The sequence below is a fragment of the Abramis brama genome (genome assembly GCF_963993115.1).
Source record: "Abramis brama genome assembly, chromosome: 14".
In the NCBI taxonomy this organism is placed as follows: domain Eukaryota; kingdom Metazoa; phylum Chordata; class Actinopteri; order Cypriniformes; family Leuciscidae; genus Abramis; species Abramis brama.
Window position 1 is genome coordinate 19,415,057 of NC_139976.1, and position 18,629 is coordinate 19,433,685.

The 18,629-nt window shown below is 35.6% G+C and overlaps 2 protein-coding genes across 3 annotated transcripts; one reads left to right on the top strand and one right to left on the bottom strand.

Moving 5' to 3' along the window:
- Positions 1 to 210: 210 nt before the first annotated feature.
- On the top strand, positions 211 to 13,853 carry lipf (lipase, gastric). 2 transcript variants are annotated; one of them, XM_084135562.1, is made up of 10 exons: positions 211 to 469; positions 1,177 to 1,294; positions 5,341 to 5,458; positions 9,226 to 9,424; positions 10,134 to 10,243; positions 10,562 to 10,698; positions 11,084 to 11,230; positions 11,310 to 11,381; positions 12,316 to 12,384; positions 12,867 to 13,853. In XM_084135562.1, exons 1-10 carry the CDS (start codon positions 447 to 449, stop codon positions 13,098 to 13,100), a joined length of 1,227 nt encoding a protein of 408 aa, XP_083991688.1. In that variant the 5' UTR covers positions 211 to 446; the 3' UTR covers positions 13,101 to 13,853. The 2 variants fall into 2 exon arrangements, with proteins under 2 accessions (XP_083991688.1, XP_083991689.1); XM_084135563.1 differs by having other exon boundaries at positions 1,180 to 1,294.
- A 4-nt stretch (positions 13,854 to 13,857) lies between these two features.
- On the bottom strand, positions 13,858 to 16,508 carry ankrd22 (ankyrin repeat domain 22). The gene is made up of 6 exons (XM_084135567.1): positions 16,176 to 16,508; positions 15,308 to 15,499; positions 15,000 to 15,107; positions 14,657 to 14,734; positions 14,429 to 14,527; positions 13,858 to 14,276 (listed from the first exon to the last, which is right to left on the bottom strand). Exons 1-6 carry the CDS (start codon positions 16,194 to 16,196, stop codon positions 14,199 to 14,201), a joined length of 576 nt encoding a protein of 191 aa, XP_083991693.1. The 5' UTR covers positions 16,197 to 16,508; the 3' UTR covers positions 13,858 to 14,198.
- Between the last annotated feature and the right edge of the window lie 2,121 nt (positions 16,509 to 18,629).

Genomic DNA, 18,629 nt, shown 5'->3' on the forward strand with positions numbered 1-18,629 from the left:
ACATAATATCCAAACTTCAAAATAATAATAAAGTTATATGTCAGTTTTGCAGCTATTTGAAGAGTACGCACTCAAATGTCTTATTGCACTTAGTGTAATTTTTAAATTAATTTATTTTCGTAGTCGAAAAAAACTTGGCTTAACTGACCACCGTAAAGCACAATTTATTTAGACTCATTATCTAAAAACAAATGACGACGTCAGTTTGATACATTTAAATAATAATGGAGGAATATTGAATCAAAGGAGAAAGCAGCTAATACATGCATGAAGCTTCTTCAGGGAGGGGGACTGATTGATTAAAGGCGTTTAAGAACAGTGATCATGTCATGATGTCACTGTCAGCTGATGTTATGTTAAAACATTATCATCGCTATCAGTCTATGTGGTTAGCTAGTAGTTAGTACTGAGCTAACTCTCCACGCGTTTGATTTCAGTGCGCTGCTATGGAGAGCTCGTCCGACATTGGGTGAGTTTCATTATTTTCGTTATTCAATGCTCAGGAGTCAGGACCCTTCAACAAACACGGTTCATTAGAGCATTAATCTCGATCAGCTTATAATAAGACAAACATGTTTATTCGTGTGCTGCAAAGAATGATGTAGAATAGTGCAGGTTAGTAAATTAATTAGCAGTGAACGAAAATACTGTACGACAATGTAACTACTGTATGTTTGCACTGGCTGACTTCTGATGTATTTGTAACGCATAAAGTTTGTTTTTTCAAAAGCACTGGCTTGGCTTCTTGTCATTCATACCACTTGGATGTGCTAACTGAACTGCTTTCGCTTTGTGAAAATGCAGAATTGTACAATTAAACGTTGCTTAAATTATATATAGCACCTACACTATTTTTGGTGGCAGAAATGTTTGAATAGAAAAAAAGTGTTTTTTGTTTTGTTTTGTTTTTTTACCAGTCAAACTGCTTTTGTATAATAAAGTACAGTGATGTTTAGCAATGTTTGTTTTTACAGTTTATTTCGTCTGAACAAACTAGAATTTAGCTACATTGATTTTTTTTTTTTTATGTATTAATTGTTTACCTTTCAGTCACACATGTTGAGCAACACTAAACAATGTATTGATGGCTGCTGAAGAAAAGCATAGCTTTTTAACATTGGTTTAGATTAGTCTTGGGAAACCCTGTATGTTAATTCACTGTTTGTGAATGTTCAGCAGAAAGAAGATATCATGGCTGGTCTTGTCTCTGGTATTGCTTACACTTGGGCTGGTTCAGTGCAGGCCGCCTTTTCAGGACGAGTCAGGACTGGACCCTGAAGTCAATATGAACATTGTAAGTGACCAATACAACATGTAACAAGACAAGCTGCAATGAGTGTTTTTCATTACTCATCAGTAAATTGTCAATGAGTGCTAAAACACCATGAATATAGAACAAATTCTGGTAAATTGGGTCACTTTTGTCCTTCATCTCAGTGGTGACAAAAATGAAGTTATTCAACAACATCAGCTGATCAGCTTTGTGGACAATACTGTTTATTTTGTGAAATGCAGAGTTATTGAAGTGAAACAAACACTTTAGATCTTGCATAAACCTTTTTGTGAAATGTGAATGTAAATGTTCTGCAAAAGTTGTTAAAACTAAATCAGCTCTGAACCGCCTATACGAGGTGTTTGTAATTCGTATCCCACTGTGTGACGGTTCTACGTCACTAGAAAATACATTTGCATAATGACCACCCGTGGTCCAATACAACTTGACCCGACCTCAAACACGTAATTTTACTGACGACTACTTCTCAAATCTCGGAGTTCAACGCAGGATTCGCAAAATGCTCGCTTGAAATATGGGTCGGTAGTAGTACCGTTTGTTTGGACCAACTTGCTCCTCAGAATCACAACCTGTAAGTATGAATTAAGTTATTTTAATTAAGAATTAAATTCTCATTTTAGTAAATTGTGTCCATGAATTAAGAATTTGTTCTCTCGTTTTAGTAAATCGTGTCCTTGTTGATTTAACTAAAACAAGGGAACAAATTAGTACAACATGGCCATGATTTAGTAAATTAATAAATTGTGCGCACTATTTACTTCTTAAAACAATGAACAAATTAGTAAAACATGCTGACATATTTGTAAGTTGCGGGAACAAATTGTTAATTTGTGGCCACGATATACTTTTTTTTTCTTGCATTTTATGTGTGGGGCTCCGTAATACAGTGAGAATATGAGGCTTACACTCAAGGAGAATTCAGAGGCCAAACTAAGCAAAATTATGCAGTTTGGTTTAGCTACATGACCAAAAATTTTTGCAATTTTGAAAGCTTGTAATATAAATCAATGAGATTTTTATAACAGTATAACAGACTTACAGAAAAAATTCATAGAAATATCAGTTGTCACTCTGTATCTCCCAATAATATTCCCAATAGTCTTAATAAGATGATTTTTAAATGACTTTTCTAAACAATTATGTATGGATAATGAAGTAAACCTATACTACATAAGGACTTGTAACTCAGCTGACCACATGAATGTCATGTCATGTTTTGAACTTTGCACTAGATTTGTAATATTATTTGCAGTTCTCTGTTTTGACACGTGCTCTCGAGAGAAGTGGATTCATTAGTTGACCATCTCTATAACAAACTACATGTTGCACTTTGTCCTTCCACATTTCACTGTGGCTCGCCCCCTTCGCAAATATGTACATGCATGAAATATCCATATATGAAATATATGCTCATATTATAGAGTAAAAACATATACCAATATGTACATAACATTCATAGCTATATATGAAACTTATTCGAAATTGAAACAATTACATATATCGACATATTCATTTATCCCTTATAAATATATCTGTTTATGTATCTATAATGCATATTTTGACATGTATATCTCATATATGAAATATCCATGCACAAAATATATTCCCATTGTATATTGGTCTTAACATACAGTACCATGTAAAAATTCATCATTTAAATATTTTGTTTCATGTAGCTATATAAACTAATTTTACTATGGGTATTTCATATATGGTATAAACTAATATCTTTATATATCCTGAGGATGTATATATGTGGAAATAATGTATTGGTTTATATGAAAACATAAATGACAACACCACTCTTGATATAGTAACATATGTCATATATTACATTTACGTACAGTCTTGGGAGCTGAATGCAGAGCACATCATCATGTTATCACAATTGTAAAAGTGTATATCTTGTTTCATAAGTGTTTTTAAGAAAACCTTTTTTTTTTCTCAGTGTGTGAAAATGGGAAGAGAAACATTATTCACGAGTTCAGCAATTTTTTCATATTTGAGATTAGACAGCTTTATGTAAAATCTTTTCCCACAGACTCTGAAAGGGAATTGTACTCTAAGTGACATTTATGCACTTTCATGTGTGGTTAGATATGAAACAAGACTTCTTGGTTTAAATAATGATATCTCATAATCATTGTTTGATAATTTGCACAGGTCGGAAAACCATTTGCAGAAACGCTGATAAGACAGTAATTTGTTGGTTTTAATACAATAACTGGGTTTTATACTCTGGGTTTCACATACTTGCATTCATAAGGAGACGATTGAGCCTTAAAATTGTTTCACTTGGGCTACTTAAAGGAATATTTTAACCCGTAAATGAACACGTTAGGAGAGTTTAAATACTCTTAATCCAGTTCTTTTCAGTTTGTAGTGGACATGTCTGTCAAGATCAATAAAGGACAAAAAGACAATTCATAACTTGTACACCATATGTCTTCTAAAGCCACACAAATAGCAAAAATCCATTCCAAGAAAAACATCGGTGAAGGTGAGTAAAAAATTGGGTCAACATTTTTGGGTCAACAATGCCTTGAAAGGTTCAATGTAACGAAAGTAGCGACAGATTTTTTTTCTTTTCATCCGAGTGAAACGGAATGAAGAAAAAGTAAAAAAATGTAGGGTGGGGACTTGGTTCTATCCATCGGTTGTTGAAAAGAAAAAAAAATACACACAAACAATCAATGTTGTAAAGTATTTGAGTAAATATAATTAGTTACTTTTTGGCCACTTTGTAGTTTTACTGAGTATCAAATATATTAGCAACTTTATTAGTTTTATTAGTAAGAGGTGCACTCAAAAAAAAAAAAAAAAAAGTAAGCCTTTTTTTAAGATTTACAAATTTCAATTGTATAGTAAAATTCCATCAAATTGATTTGAATAATCCTTGCATATTATTCATTATAGATTAAGAATTTGAAATGAGTAAAAAAAAAAAAAAATACTAGAGTTGAATAAAACATTTTGTGTAAATCTTAATGGAACAAGGGAATAGACCATTTAGTTTATGTGATTCTTAATTCATAATATGTACGGATTATTCAATTCAATTTGATGGAATTTTACTATTCAATTTAAATTCGTAAATCTTAAAAAAAAAGAGAGAAAAAAGGTGCAGCTCTGACAAAAAAAGAAAGAAAAAGATATACTTCGAATGATTTTGAGCTCGGTCATATTTGCTCTTGATTTCAAGGAAAATGACATTATTTATAATGCGGCTCTAAAGTTCTCAGAATTTTCAATAGTTGATCACATTCTGCATTTTATCAGACTTAATTCCTTTTGCGTTTTCACTCCGCAGAAGTGCATGAAACATTAATGATTTTCCAACACACACTATCTCTGCATGAAAAGAGGACAAATACCCCATCTACGACAGAGAGTGAGAGAAAGAAGCACAACCCCCAGTGCTTACCCTCCCCTTAATGTGTGTTGAGCCAGCAGTGGGTTTATCCTTAAGTGGCCTAAAGTAGAATGAGCAGACAGAAGACCCAGGGGGAGTGGGAAACTGCAGAGCCTTTAATTATGCATGGGGAGATTGCATGGCAGGCCTGGAACCAACAAGCTCACACAGTTTCTTTGAAGTCTCTGATTATAATTTATCTCATATCTAGAGGAGGAGGAGGAGGAGGAGGAGGAGTGTGACTCCATACAGCTGAAATAATTGTGCTCTTGAAAAGACAAATGGCTAAACTAAGAATTTAAGCTGAACTGGTGTTTTCTCTTGTCATTACATTTAAAAAAAAATGCTGCCACGCTTATGATATTTATTGTAGACCTTGGCAAAGAAGAAATGTAGCTATTCTTAGGTTTATATTTCTTCTTCAAATGGATGACATTATACTGCTTTCATCAGAAAAGAACAATGCTTGTGCTATTTTGAAGTGTTGTATTGCCTAAGAATGACTCGCTGAAGTGTTTGCTATTCTATATTATTTCCTTTATCTTACATAAAGGTGTGTTTCCATTGATTTCTCCATGCTGTCATGCTTCTCATGGACTTTGTCCATGTTCACCACTGTGTTTGTCTCTTGTAGAGCGAGATCATCACACACTGGGGCTACACAGCGGAAGAATTCGAAGTGGTCACCGAGGATGGGTACATCCTGAGCGTCAACCGAATCCCACATGGGCTCAAAAACAAGGATGGACAAGGTAATGGTTTAAGTTGGATAGCCAAAATATTTGAATGAGCCCATTCATGCTTTTGTTTGGCCTGTGTTAGTGTGAATTATTAAAGATGGGATCTTGCTGTTTTCACTGACATGGCCATCTGAAAGAGGGATCTCTGTAAGATGATATCTGAATCCTCACCATTCACAGATTCACTGTGCTGCCATTATTCAATTAAAGTTTACATGTATAGCGCTTTTCACAATGCATTTGTTTCAAAGCAGTTTAACAGCAAATACTTGTTTTGATGTTACTTGTATTCTGTTATCAGCCAGAGATGAGTGTATCAAAGTAATGTCCATATGGTATTAATATACTGTTTTAATACATGTTATGTGGTTAGTTAACTTCATGTTTTCAGTTAAGCTAATGTTAGGCAGAAATTACAACTTGTGCTAGTAATGATTACAATATACAGTATTAGGATAATATCTGAAAGTAAATTATCGGTGTCACCTGAAAACTTTGCGAAGCTGGAGCCAAAAATACACACTTTAATATACGAAATACATAGTCACATGAACACAATGGGTGAGATGTTCACATCTGAAGCTTAACATCTTAACATCCCGTGCTCTTTAATAGTCACGTAGCAATTTAAAGAGGGGAAAGAAATGGTTTTAGATGAGTCTGTCTCATATGGAGGAGGACCTCCTGTTACAGGGTCATATAACGCAACCCACACATGATTTCTTCATTGTGTTTTTCATCTCATAAATATCCAGATCTCATGACCTCTCGTGATGCTGCGGGTTTCACAAATTGGTAACACTTTACAATAAGGTCTCATTTGTTAACATTAGTTAATGAATTAACTAACATGAACTAACAATGAGCAATACAAATTTGCTTCAATATTTATTCATTTTTGTTTATGTTAGTTCACAGTGCATTAAAGCAACACTATGTAACATTTTTTACCTTAAAATAATGTTTCCAAAATAGTTTCAGTGGTTCATCAAGTCGTAACAGGGTGAAAGGCACTTATGCCTCCGCTTTGCGGTCCTTTATCTGCTATAACCACACTATGTAAGATTGCCAGATCGGGTCGCGTTTCTGTAGTTCTAATGAGACATTAGAACGTTACAATAGTCATTATTTTGTTTTTCTTCATTTCTGATGTCGCAATACATCATACTTTCATGAAATCAAGCAACATACTCTAACTTGTCTGTGGACATCGTTCATTCCAAAGCCGGTGCTGGATAAACAGCGAGCGTTGGTGCGACAGTAGGCTGCGGGCGGCGAAATTATTTATGACAGCGGTAATGGACAATTCCGCTTCCAACCTGTAGGGCAACTGCAGAGGAAAAGTTCCATAGTGTTGCTTTAACTAATGCTAACAAATACAACATTTGATTTAATAAAATAAAATATAATAAAATAAAATAATTTTAATTTTAAATTAATACAAATTTAAAATTAAACAATTAAATTAAGAAAAAATAAAAACATTAAATATTAAAACCTATATTACAATACATTCTGATATCAGTTCACTCATTGTGCATACAAAACTTTCACTGGATTAATACAATTAATGGCAAAATGAATGTTTGGAAATGTAAACTTATATTTTACATAATAATTAAAAAATAATTAAGCCAGTTATTTATATATATATCTTTTGCTGTAGTATGTCAGTAGGAAATATAAGTTTACATTTCCAAACATTCATTTTGCCATTAGTTGTATTAATCCAGTGAAAGTTTTGTATGCACAATGAGTGAACTGATATCAGAATATATTGTAATAGATGTATCACTAGAATAAATCAATGACATGTATGATGTCATCAGCTGTAAAACAAAGGAATCTCTGTGAAGATACAGCAGGCTGAAATCAGTTCAGTTCAGATGAGTGTTATTGTGGTGTTAATGTTCAATTCACTATTCATTAGTTCCTCTGAAATCAGTATTCAGTTTGATATTTAGCACTCCCCATATTTCATTAATGAGCAGAGAGATCTCAAAAGCTCATGCTCTCACACTAATCTCGCCAGGGACGCCACTGGAGCGGAAAACCAATTCAACAGCCATACATCAGCTTCCACTCTCCCTTGCTGTGCTAACACAATGTCTCATGTTATTCTAAATGAGAATACATTTCCCCGACACAAATCCCTCTGCTGGAGGATTTGAGGGGCCTTTGAGAAACTTTGGCCTTGTGCATCTTTGCTTTTTACTCATTGTATTAGATTAAGGGTGTTGTTGGCTCGTGTTTGACCTTCAGAATAAAATTGGTTTATGCAAATGAATGTGTGGAAATGCGTTCTGTACGTTTATAACCATACTTAATCAGGAAGCCAGGGAATTATGAAGACCAAGACAAACCCTGTGTGTCGTTTTTGTTTTATGGTGGTTTTCGGGCTGTGTGTGTTTGCGTGCGCTGGGAGCTGGTTAATGTTAATAATGAATTCTGATCTGTGATAAATAAGTAAAGAGCCATCAAGCTGTTTGTTTCAGTGGATGGCTGGTGCTGAGTGCTGTGACGTTGGGTGTTATAAGCACAGAAGCTTTGAGGTGGCACACACAAGATGCAATTCATTTCATGCTGTCCCAATTCTCCATGTCACACGGGACACTGGTGGATCGAAAGAAGAGCACCGGGGAATTACTTTTGAGGTTTCATAAAGACAGTCTCACCTGAGAAAGTGCACACTAATTTTGTTCTCCGAATCTATTGATCAATTCAAAAATACATTCAAAATGCAATTCATGCACACAATGACTTCTGTAATGAGAATGTTTTTAAAATTGTGTTTAAAGCACTGATATCCTTGATTTGAACTTCATTTCCCATCAACTCTATCGTGACTCAGCGTGCAACTGCTCTTATTCTGCAGTTATGTAAACTGTAAAGTCTCCACACTGTTACTAAAGTCTTGCTGTGTGAGTTGCAGGCTTTAAGGGGGTAGAAGGAATGACTGGTATGAAGTCAAACAATGCTATCAGCCCAAGGTCTGTTTGTGCTACTAAGAGGACCAGCTCACTTCCTGTTTCTGACAGATATTCACGATAAAGGTCCCAAAAAAAGAAAGGATGGCATTAGCAGTATAAAGCTAATGCACATACTCCCTCTGCTGGCAAAATGCATAATCTCAAAAAAATAAAAATAATAATAATACATACATACATACATACATACATACAGACAGACATACATACATGCATAGACATGTACGTATGTTTGTTTGTATGTATGTATGTAGGCTATGTATGTACGTATGTGTGCGTGCATGTGTGTGTACCTACTTAACTATATTTTGGGGACAAATTTGTTCCCAGAAGTGACCAAAATCTGGTATAAAAATTAAATATATAAAGGTTTTTTGTACAAATACAGAAAGTTTTGTGTGATGGGCAGGTTTATGGTAGGGTTAGTGTGAGGGGAGAGAATATAGGCTACAGTTTGTACAATATAAAACCATTACGTCTATGGAATGTCCCCATTTAGATGGCTAAGTAAACGTACGTGTGTGTGTGTGTGTGTGTGTGTGTGTGTGTGTGTGTGTGTGTGTGTGTGTGTGTTTGATTATATTCACATCCACTTAAAGGTTTTGTGTAAGTGGAGTGTGTGTGTGTGTGTGCGTGTGTGTGTGTGTGCGTGTGTGTGCGCGTGTGTGTGTGCGCGTGTGTGTGTGCGCGTGTGTGTGTGTGTGCGTGTGTGTGTGTGTTTGATTGATTATATTCACATTCACTTAAAGGTATTGTGACCTATTTTGGACTCTTGATTCATGTTTATGACAGAAGCCAAGCCTGTAGTGTTCCTCCAACATGGTCTTCTCGCTGCTGGAAGTAACTGGGTGACAAACCTGCCCAACACCAGCCTGGGTTTCCTCCTAGCCGATGCTGGATTTGACGTGTGGATGGGCAACAGTCGTGGGAACACCTGGTCCAGAAAACATGTCAGCCTTGACCCTAAACAGAAAGAATACTGGAAGTTCAGGTACAAGGATAAGGTTTTTATGAAAGTGGTGTGTGATATTCAACGTTTATTCAGTTCACACTTCCCCAACAAATACCAACCTTTACACTTTTTAAGACATTTAAAATAAACATTATACATAAAATTCACTTCCATTGTTTGAATGTTCAGAATTCAAACTGTAACCATGTCATGATCATAATATTTATATCTTGAATTGTAATTGGTCATATTTCAGACATACACTACTATTCAAAAGTTTGAGGTCGGTAAGATTTTTTAAAATGTTTTTGAAAGAAGTCTCATGATACTTTTCTTTAGGATTCTTTGATGAATATAAAGTTCAAAAGAACAGCATTTAATAAAAAATCTTTTGTAATATTATAAATGTGTGTATTGTCACTTTTTGAACAGTAGTGTATATTTACAAATTTAGAGTTTGATATAAAGGTTGACTTTTTGATTGTATATATTTAAGCGTTCATTACCTCATTTAAACTCATGATACTTGTGTGAAAAGAATTAAAACCTTGTCTTGCCTCAAATTGTAACATTATTATTATTCTTGCCTCACAAGCTTTGGTATTTCCTTCAGGAAATACAAATCTAGTTCTTATCTTGGGAATTCTCAGTTGGATTAATAATGTTTCATCCAGAATCCTAAGCTCAAATTTTTTATTTTCTCTCTGTGTTGTGTGTGTGTGTGTGTGTGTGTGTGTGTGTGTGGCAGTCATGATGAAATGGCTAAGAAGGATCTTCCCGCAGTGATAAACTTCATTACAAAGACAACTGGCCAGGAGCAAATCTTTTATGTGGGCCATTCCCAGGGAACCACTATAGGTATCACCCATCCTCTAAGCATTTCAGAGTGATTCATTATTTTGAAATGTGGAAATGTAAGCCAGGGTGACTATTCATCAAATCACTGGTCTACAAAATATGCTCAGAGATGTGCTGTGCATTATGCATCCTCTTGCACTGACAGTAGGCAAATGCTGAATGTGTTATCATGTGGGAACATCTCCCAGGTCACAGCTGCTACAGTACTTCTCACTTTTAGCTATGCATGACATGTGATTCCAAGCCTTATATATTTTATTTCTTTCTTCTTTAACTGTTGCTGAGTAACTTCCTGTTTTTCACTCTCTTGCTTCTCAGCATTCATGGCTTTCTCAACAATGCCGGAGCTGGCCAGCAAAATCAAGATGTTCTTTGCCCTGGCTCCTGTCGCCACAGTGGGGTTGACTAAAAGCCCCATGACCAAACTGTCTGTTATTCCAGAGTTTCTCATTTGGGTGAGCAGTTTATTTAAAACACTATACTGGCCCTGTCCCAAATGGCACACTTCATTTGCACTTGCGTTCTTTTGGGCTTACAATGGCCGCTGCGTGTCCGCTAAGTCCACAAGACCATAGGATGTCCCATTTGTCATTTTAGACAATTTCTACCTGACAGTCAAAGTGGCATTACATCACAAAAGTGTGGACTCAGAGGAAGATCACAAGGGCTTAAAGTTCCATTAGGGACAGGGACACTGTAGCTCTGTAGCAAAAAAACCCTATTGCCTTTTAACTGCCATGAAACCTCATAAGTCACTGATTTGGAATCAACTCATAAGGCACATATAGGCATAATGATTATTTATCAGCTCATATCAACCAATCATTTTTTCATTTGCAGGATCTTTTTGGAAGAGAAGACTTCATGCCTCAGAACGAATTGATTAAGTTTTTTGCCACTGAATTCTGCAGCAGAAAGCCCTTGAGTGTGCTGTGTGGAAACATCTTCTTTCTCCTCTGTGGTTTTGATGAGAAGAACCTGAACATGGTATAACATTGTTCAGTTATGCTCTTTTATCGCAATGGATTTTGGAATGTTCCTTCATGAGTTTGTCTCTATCTTTCAGACCAGAACACCCGTGTACACAACACACTGCCCAGCAGGAACCTCAGTCCAGAACATGGTTCATTGGGCTCAGGTAAAAAAAAAAAGAAAACTCACAGTGACATGTGCATGTGACCTGCTAAATGTCCCTTTCCATCTGTAATACATTTTAAAACATCCACACATTATTTCCTCAAAATGAGTGAAAGCACAAACACCAGAGGTTGTGACAGTTCCTTCATCTGTCTCAGAGTAAACAATATCAGTGTGAAGTAATAGAGCAGTGTCACAATAGGGGCTTTTGGGTAAGTCCAATTTGACATTTTTCTGGACCTGCTCGATCACATTGCCCCGCCTGTGTTCTCAGATGCAATCAAATGTTTTTTTTTTTTTGCTTTTTATTTCCTCAAAGTTACATTTACTCTCCTTCTCCTTTTTTCTACTCTAGAATTTTAAAAAAGAAATAATCTGGACAATAAAAGGCATCCAATTTTTTTTTTTTTGAATAATAGGCATAGAATAATAATAGAATACAGTTATTTATGTCCCATTTGGGTTGACTCATTACTGCTGTTTGGGAAGTGGACAGATAGGACTCCAGCTTGAACACATCAATGTCTTTCTAAATATTGCAAAAGTCTGAGTGATAAAAGCTGGAAAAAAGTGTCTGCTATATGCGTAAATGTAATGTAAATGATTCCAATAAGATTGTAATTATACATACAGTAGTATCAGTTACTTAAGATAATAAAGTTGCATACACACCTTTCTCGGTGTGTCTTAGGGCTGCCTCACATTGCCCCATTAAACACCCACAAACAGCAACATGTTAATTTTTTTTTTAAGTTGTCCATTGGATTTATAACAACTGTCATGTTCACACTGACCCAAAAAACAGTCTAACAAAACCCAACAACCACTGAAATTTGGTGTTGTGAATTAGTGATAATGAAGGCACACAAACGTACCTTCTACTTCCTTTGTAGTTTGACCTGATTTTTAATACACATCTTGTGTTCTGTGTACAGGCTGTGAAATCCAGTAAGCTTATGGCATATGATTATGGAAAAGATGGAAATATGGCACATTATAATCAGGTAATGTTGAAGACTATTGCTACTATATATTTCTCCCCTTAAAGAGACAGTCCACCCAAAAAATGAAAATAATTAATTACTCTCATGTCTGTATGCATTTCTTTCTTCTGTTGAACACAAAAGAAGATTTTTTTTTGAAGAATGTTAGTAACCAAACAGTTCCCATTAACTTCCAAACTGTTAAGTTACTAACATTCTTCAAAATATCTTCTTTTATGAACAGAAGACAGTCATACAGGAACTTGGAACGACACGAGGGTGAGAAAATGACAAATTTTCATTTTTGGATGGACTATCCCTTTAAGCTGTTTTCCCCAATACATTTAACACACCTATCCGGGGCATTTTGGAAATACTCAAGACTCTTATTACGACAATTTTGTCTTGTTTTCTCTGTCATTCAGAGGACTAGAGTACTAAGTCAGTAGTAAAATTGACCAGTGCCTGAAGTGTAAAGGTCTCTTCTTGCTTTCTCTTCCCAGTCAACCCCTCCTCTGTACAACGTGAGGGACATGATGGTACCTACAGCTTTGTGGTCTGGTGGGCAGGACACTTTGGCAGATCCTCAGGATGTGGCTCTACTGCTCACACAGATACCTAAATTGATGTACCACCGCAATATTGAGCACTGGGAACACCTGGACTTCATCTGGGGCTTGGACGCCCCACAAGAGATGTACAGCAAAATGATTGAAATTATGAGGGAGCATGTGTGAAGAGACATTTTGATTGAGCAGCAGGTTTTATCAGCAATTTGTTTTTACCATGCTTTGAGCTTAAAGGTATAGTTCACCCAAAAATGAAAATTCTTTTCTACCTCTTTGTTTATTCATACTTTAAGCAGATGAACCATTTGTTTGAGGTGCTGGTAACCAAATCTGCAATTACCTATGTATATTCGGTATTACAAACTGATTTAAGCCTTTGAGCCGTCACCTAGAGATTGAGTTTTACACTCATAATCAGGTGTTGCCTTTTAATGTCTTTTAAAGGACATACACTGTTTAATGTGTTTTTCACTTTAGCTTTTACTAACCACTAGTTTACCTTACTGTAGCATTTCATTACCTTTTTTAAGGCCTGGTTCACACCAACAACAATAACTATATTAGCGCCCACGCAGCAGACAATATCGTTCTGTTTATTCTAAGCGCACACTCGTCTGCTGCTTTAAATGGTCCAGCGCGTTATAGCAGGATTGATTCTGATTGGCTGTCAATGTTTTTATTGTTCCATCAGCTGGATAAAATCATTCTGAAAGGGATTCCAGCGAAATCGTTTATTTGTACCTTTATAACTGTGGTTTATAACTGTGTGGATTTTGCTGTTCTTTATTATTGAGAACAATTTTAGAACTATATCTTTATCGTTATAGTTGTCGTCCTTGGTGTGAATGGCCCTTTATGGTCTTGTGTAATGGATTTTGTAAATCATGACATGAAACCCAATAAACATACATTGATGCATAAGATGTATACAGAAAATAACTTTATTTAGTGGGAGGTTTTTTTTTTTTACCAACAACATGGCACAAACTAAATCCATGATACCTTACAGTGATAAAAAAACAAACTTTAACACACACTTTAAAACAACCTGAATATACAGTACATTAAATTATCAATATACAATCTTTAAGAAACTTTTACTCATTACTTAACAAAACAGTAAATCAAATATACTTAAATATAAATTAGAATGGCAACATCGTTCATCTGAGAAAACCCAATCTAAACTCAGCTGGTGAATTGTAAAGGACCGCACTGCTTCTGCACATGAAACAAGTCTCATGTACAACATGTCCTCCATTAATACTAATTTGATTTCATTAACATTGTAACAATTTTGTAGAATTGTAGTCTCTTTGCAATATCTAGAGGAGTTTCACTTTTCTGTGAGGGAGACAGAAACAAAATGGCAAACTATTAATAGAGTCATACAACAATGTGTATATGTACAAGTTACTGTAATATCAAGACAAAATGATTACTAAATCCTCTTAGACAATTCATGCTGAAATAACTGCCAAAACTAATTAACTTACTTTGTTCTGTATAGAAACATCTGCATTTTTCTGCAATAACAATGGAACGATCCTTTGACTTTTTCTTTCGCACGCATAATGAAGTCCAGTGTTCCCCTTCTAAAAAGATGCAAAGATACACAGATTATACAATGAACATCCATTTTGGCAGGGTTATGTCTACACAAATTGCCCGATTTCTCAATTAACACTGGCCTGAAAAAGAAAAATGAAAATTGTTATACTTACATAGTCTACAGCATTAACATCCACCTTAGTGGCCAAAAGAAACTCCATCAATTTCACATTTTTTCTTTGCTTCTCTTCCTTTTGAGAGAGAACAGGTGCAATGCTTTAATATGGTATAATGACACACATTTAGGACAATCACATTTAAAGTCAGATCGTATATGTGATGGGCAAGAACACCATAAAACTCCACAAAATATTTCCTAACCCCATACATGAATCTCAAGGACATTCTTGATCTCACTCTGCATGCTAAGATTAATTTTTGCTACTACAGCAATTCTCTTCTTTTCAGACATTAATTAGTCTCTTCTAGAAATACTATGACTGAGGAATAACTTACCATTATTAGATAACCAATTAACAAGATAGGCATTAAAATGGCAATCATCAGGTAATCCAGGAAGGAGAATGTTCTCCTCGTAGCATAGTGCAAACAGGTCCTTTCTTTCTAAAGAAGGAACACATATATTTTTAAGCAAAACAAGCAAGCTGACCACACAAACAATCATCAATAAAATGTACCAGGGCGAGTCTGAGAAAATTATTAAAGTGAATCAAGTGCACACGGGACTCCTTCATAACAAACAGCGGTAGCATTATGATAGTCGAAAACAGAACTCTTTTCTTGTCTTCTGACTAATGCAATACCTTATTCCTAATGGACACATTTGCATTGTAGTCTAGAAGGTATTTGACACTCCTGAGGTTTCCCCGTCTACAGGCGGCTATAATCGGCGTGTCTCCTGTTCCTTTATCTTGAACATTCACATTTCTGGCATCAGCCGAGATTAGTTCATGCAACTTGTGGACGTCATCATCATAAGCTGCCTGACACATGGGCTGTGGAAAGGAAGCAGCACAAAATGATTACGAAAATGTACATGAAAATACTAATTATCTCATATCTACATTAGTAAATGTAAGATGACTAAAGAATAATCACATGTGCATGTGAAGTTAGTTAGAACCATGACTTGATATCAGATAATGGGGAAGAGCAAAACAGGTCTGGTGACAAATAACTTCTTAACACATAAACACACCCTTTCCAAACACAAAATGACAGATTAAATAACAAATGCTACGTTTTTATTTACATAAACACTGAACATAAAGCTCCAAGAGCAGTATTGTATTTTCCTTTTCATGCTTAAGTAAATTACTGTCTTTTATGTCTTTTAGGGTGTAAAGGAGATGTAGATGTTAATGCAACACTAATGAAAATGCCAACAGAAGTTGGCAATGATTTCAACATGGACATCTCTTAAAAAATTAAGAAAAGATGATAAGTATAATTACATTTTTACTCAGTAGAAAAACATTACGTTGACAGTGACACGGAACTGAGGTATAAAGAACGAAACTCATTAAGTTGTTAGATATTAAATCGCCTTAATTTAGCATAACACGGCCAGTCAATTATCATAATCATCAGTTGCATGAGCCATTTCATTTCTAAAGACATGAAGATCAAGACATGTTTCAAAGAGCCGGCAAAATAGCCCACGTTACTCACCTCTGAGTACAAGATCCCCATTTGGTTTCCTCTGTCACTAAAGGAAAACGAACTTGTAAATCCTTAATCAGGACTCTGAAGTTATAAAACTAACAGCCCTTTGCTAACTTGCTTTCTACCTGTGGGAACTGTGTTAAACAGCGCTTCAAGTCCAGATAAGGGTGTGGTCATTTAGCTAACGATGACGCATACAGGCATACGCAATAACGCAATCCGTGTCGTTCAGGTATGGAGGTGTAGCGGTGGATTCATTCCGTTCTTGTTGATACACTCATTTCCTCTCAACAACATCCAGAATAGACTGACTGACTGACTGTAATAGTTTTTGTAATGAAACGGTTATAGTACGGTTTCCTGGTTTAAATGTAAGCAAAGAAAATAAATAAATGGCCTGTCATTTCACTCAAAAAAACTAGTTTTTCTTGGTCGTTTTGATGCATTTCTCAATCACATCTGAAATTCTCAAAACTAGGCCTACTTGTTCAACCTCCACATCATTAGTCACCTGTGCACATCATAAAAGCAATTTCTCGTTCTTTCGAACAAATTGCAAATGCTTTAATACATCCATGCAATTAATTATGTGGCCTAGGCTACCTATATTATCGACTGCTTATGTCATGTTGATCAAAATATACTGGTTCAGTGTTAAATAGGATACCCCTCAAAACATCTAGTTCCTTGCATAAGGCATTAGGCTAAATGCAAAATGGTTAAATAGACAAGTTTCAAATGCGTCATATGCGTCAAGTAGCCTATATTTTCTAAAAAGAAATTGTAAATGTGATTTGTTGCACATTCCTCTGCACATTCCTCAATGTGAATTGCAGAGGAGAATTTAGAATTTCGCTAATGAAGGGAAATGTAAAGCAGATCAACCAATGACACACCAGTTCACTAAAAGAGCTCAGATGTGCAAGCATTTGTTTGGCAAGCATTTAAAGAGAGAACAACACAGTGTTACAAATTCTGCCAATGAACAAGAACAAGGAAAAAAAACAGGGCCAACATCAGCTTTTACTCAGAAGAAGAGTAAAAATGTGTGGTGAAAAGCACAGAGGCAAAATGAGGTAGAAAAGGCCAAGATTGTAGACATGTTTCTGATGAAATAAGGGTTCTGATGAAATAAGGGAAATAATGTTCTCAATCATGACCTTATGAGGCGGGTTGAAAGGTACAGTTGAATGTTGGGAGAACAACCGTGTCCTCAGTCATTCAGATGTTTAGAACAGGTAATCAGACAATGTTCACTATACTGTAATACTGTATAGGCTATACTCTAATGTTATATTAGTAGACTATAGCAAGTCCACTTGCATTTTACATTATACAGTAGGCTAAATGTTTGACTGAATCCTGTAGTCTCTTGCAATCAATAGAGTAATGTGTAAATTTGTACTGTTAAAATTTATATATGCCATACAAGTAGTCTTTTGCATTTTCAATCATTTTCATCAAAATTGAAGCCATAGTTTTCATCTGAAAATACTGACAGCGTACAGTGTTATATTGACAATATGACTAAGCCTTTTGACTATCTTGAACAATGATACAAGGACTTGTCATTCTGATGGCAATGATTTTACAAATTTGCAGTTTTTAGCCTACTCATAATGCATTCATAGCCTAGTTTCCAATTTCTTGGCAAACCACAATTTATCAAAGGAATCTGATTATACATTTTAGGATAACATTTTATTCAGATCCCTTTGCCTTTGGTAAATTTATGAGAAAGTTAAAGGAACACTCCACCGTTTTTTGAAATGGGGCTTATTCACCTTCTTTCCTACATTTAGATAGGTGGGCAAATGCATTTTTGTCTCAGTGCATGCATTGTTTTAGTTTGACAGGGTCGGCGCTAGCTTAGCTTAGCATAATGAATGGAATCCTTTGTTGCCAGCTAGCATGTCCTTAGTAAAAGTGATATAAAATATAAATAAAACCCACCTAATTACTTCTTGTGGCCTGTGTATTCACAACGAGTACAAATAGCGATGCAGATTAACACTAGACGATTTCCTATGCAGATATTGACTTGGGACTATATTAGGGGGAAGCACAGGCGAAGCACTGCTACTTGGGCGCAGAGATATCACGCCCAAGTAGCAGTGCTTCGCCTGTGCTTCCCCCTAATGTAGTCCTTAATATATAAGTCAATATCTGCCTAGGAAATCGCCTAGTGTTAATCTGCATCGCTATTTGTACTCGTTGTGAATACGCAGGCCACAAGAAGTAATTAGGTGGGGTTTTTTTTTTATATCACTTTTACTAAGGACATGCTAGCTGGCAACAAAGGATTCCATTCATTATGCTAAGCTAAGCTAGCGCCGACCCTGTCAAACTAAAACAATGCATGCACTGAGACAAAAATGCATTTGCCCACCTATCTAAATGTAGGAAAGAAGGTGAATAAGCCCTATTTCAAAAAATGGTGGAGTGTTCCTTTAACTTCAA

Coding starts and splice junctions, on each gene's coding strand:
- lipf (XM_084135562.1), top strand. CDS start 447: ATGGAGAGCTCGTCCGACATTGG. Junction 1,295..5,340: donor CTGAAGTCAATATGAACATT/GTAAGTGACCAA, acceptor TGTCTCTTGTAG/AGCGAGATCATCACACACTG. Junction 10,699..11,083: donor TTCCAGAGTTTCTCATTTGG/GTGAGCAGTTTA, acceptor TTTCATTTGCAG/GATCTTTTTGGAAGAGAAGA.
- ankrd22 (XM_084135567.1), bottom strand. CDS start 16,196: ATGGGGATCTTGTACTCAGAG. Junction 15,500..16,175: donor TGGGGATCTTGTACTCAGAG/GTGAGTAACGTG, acceptor TCCTTTCCACAG/CCCATGTGTCAGGCAGCTTA. Junction 14,528..14,656: donor ATGTTAATGCTGTAGACTAT/GTAAGTATAACA, acceptor GCATCTTTTTAG/AAGGGGAACACTGGACTTCA.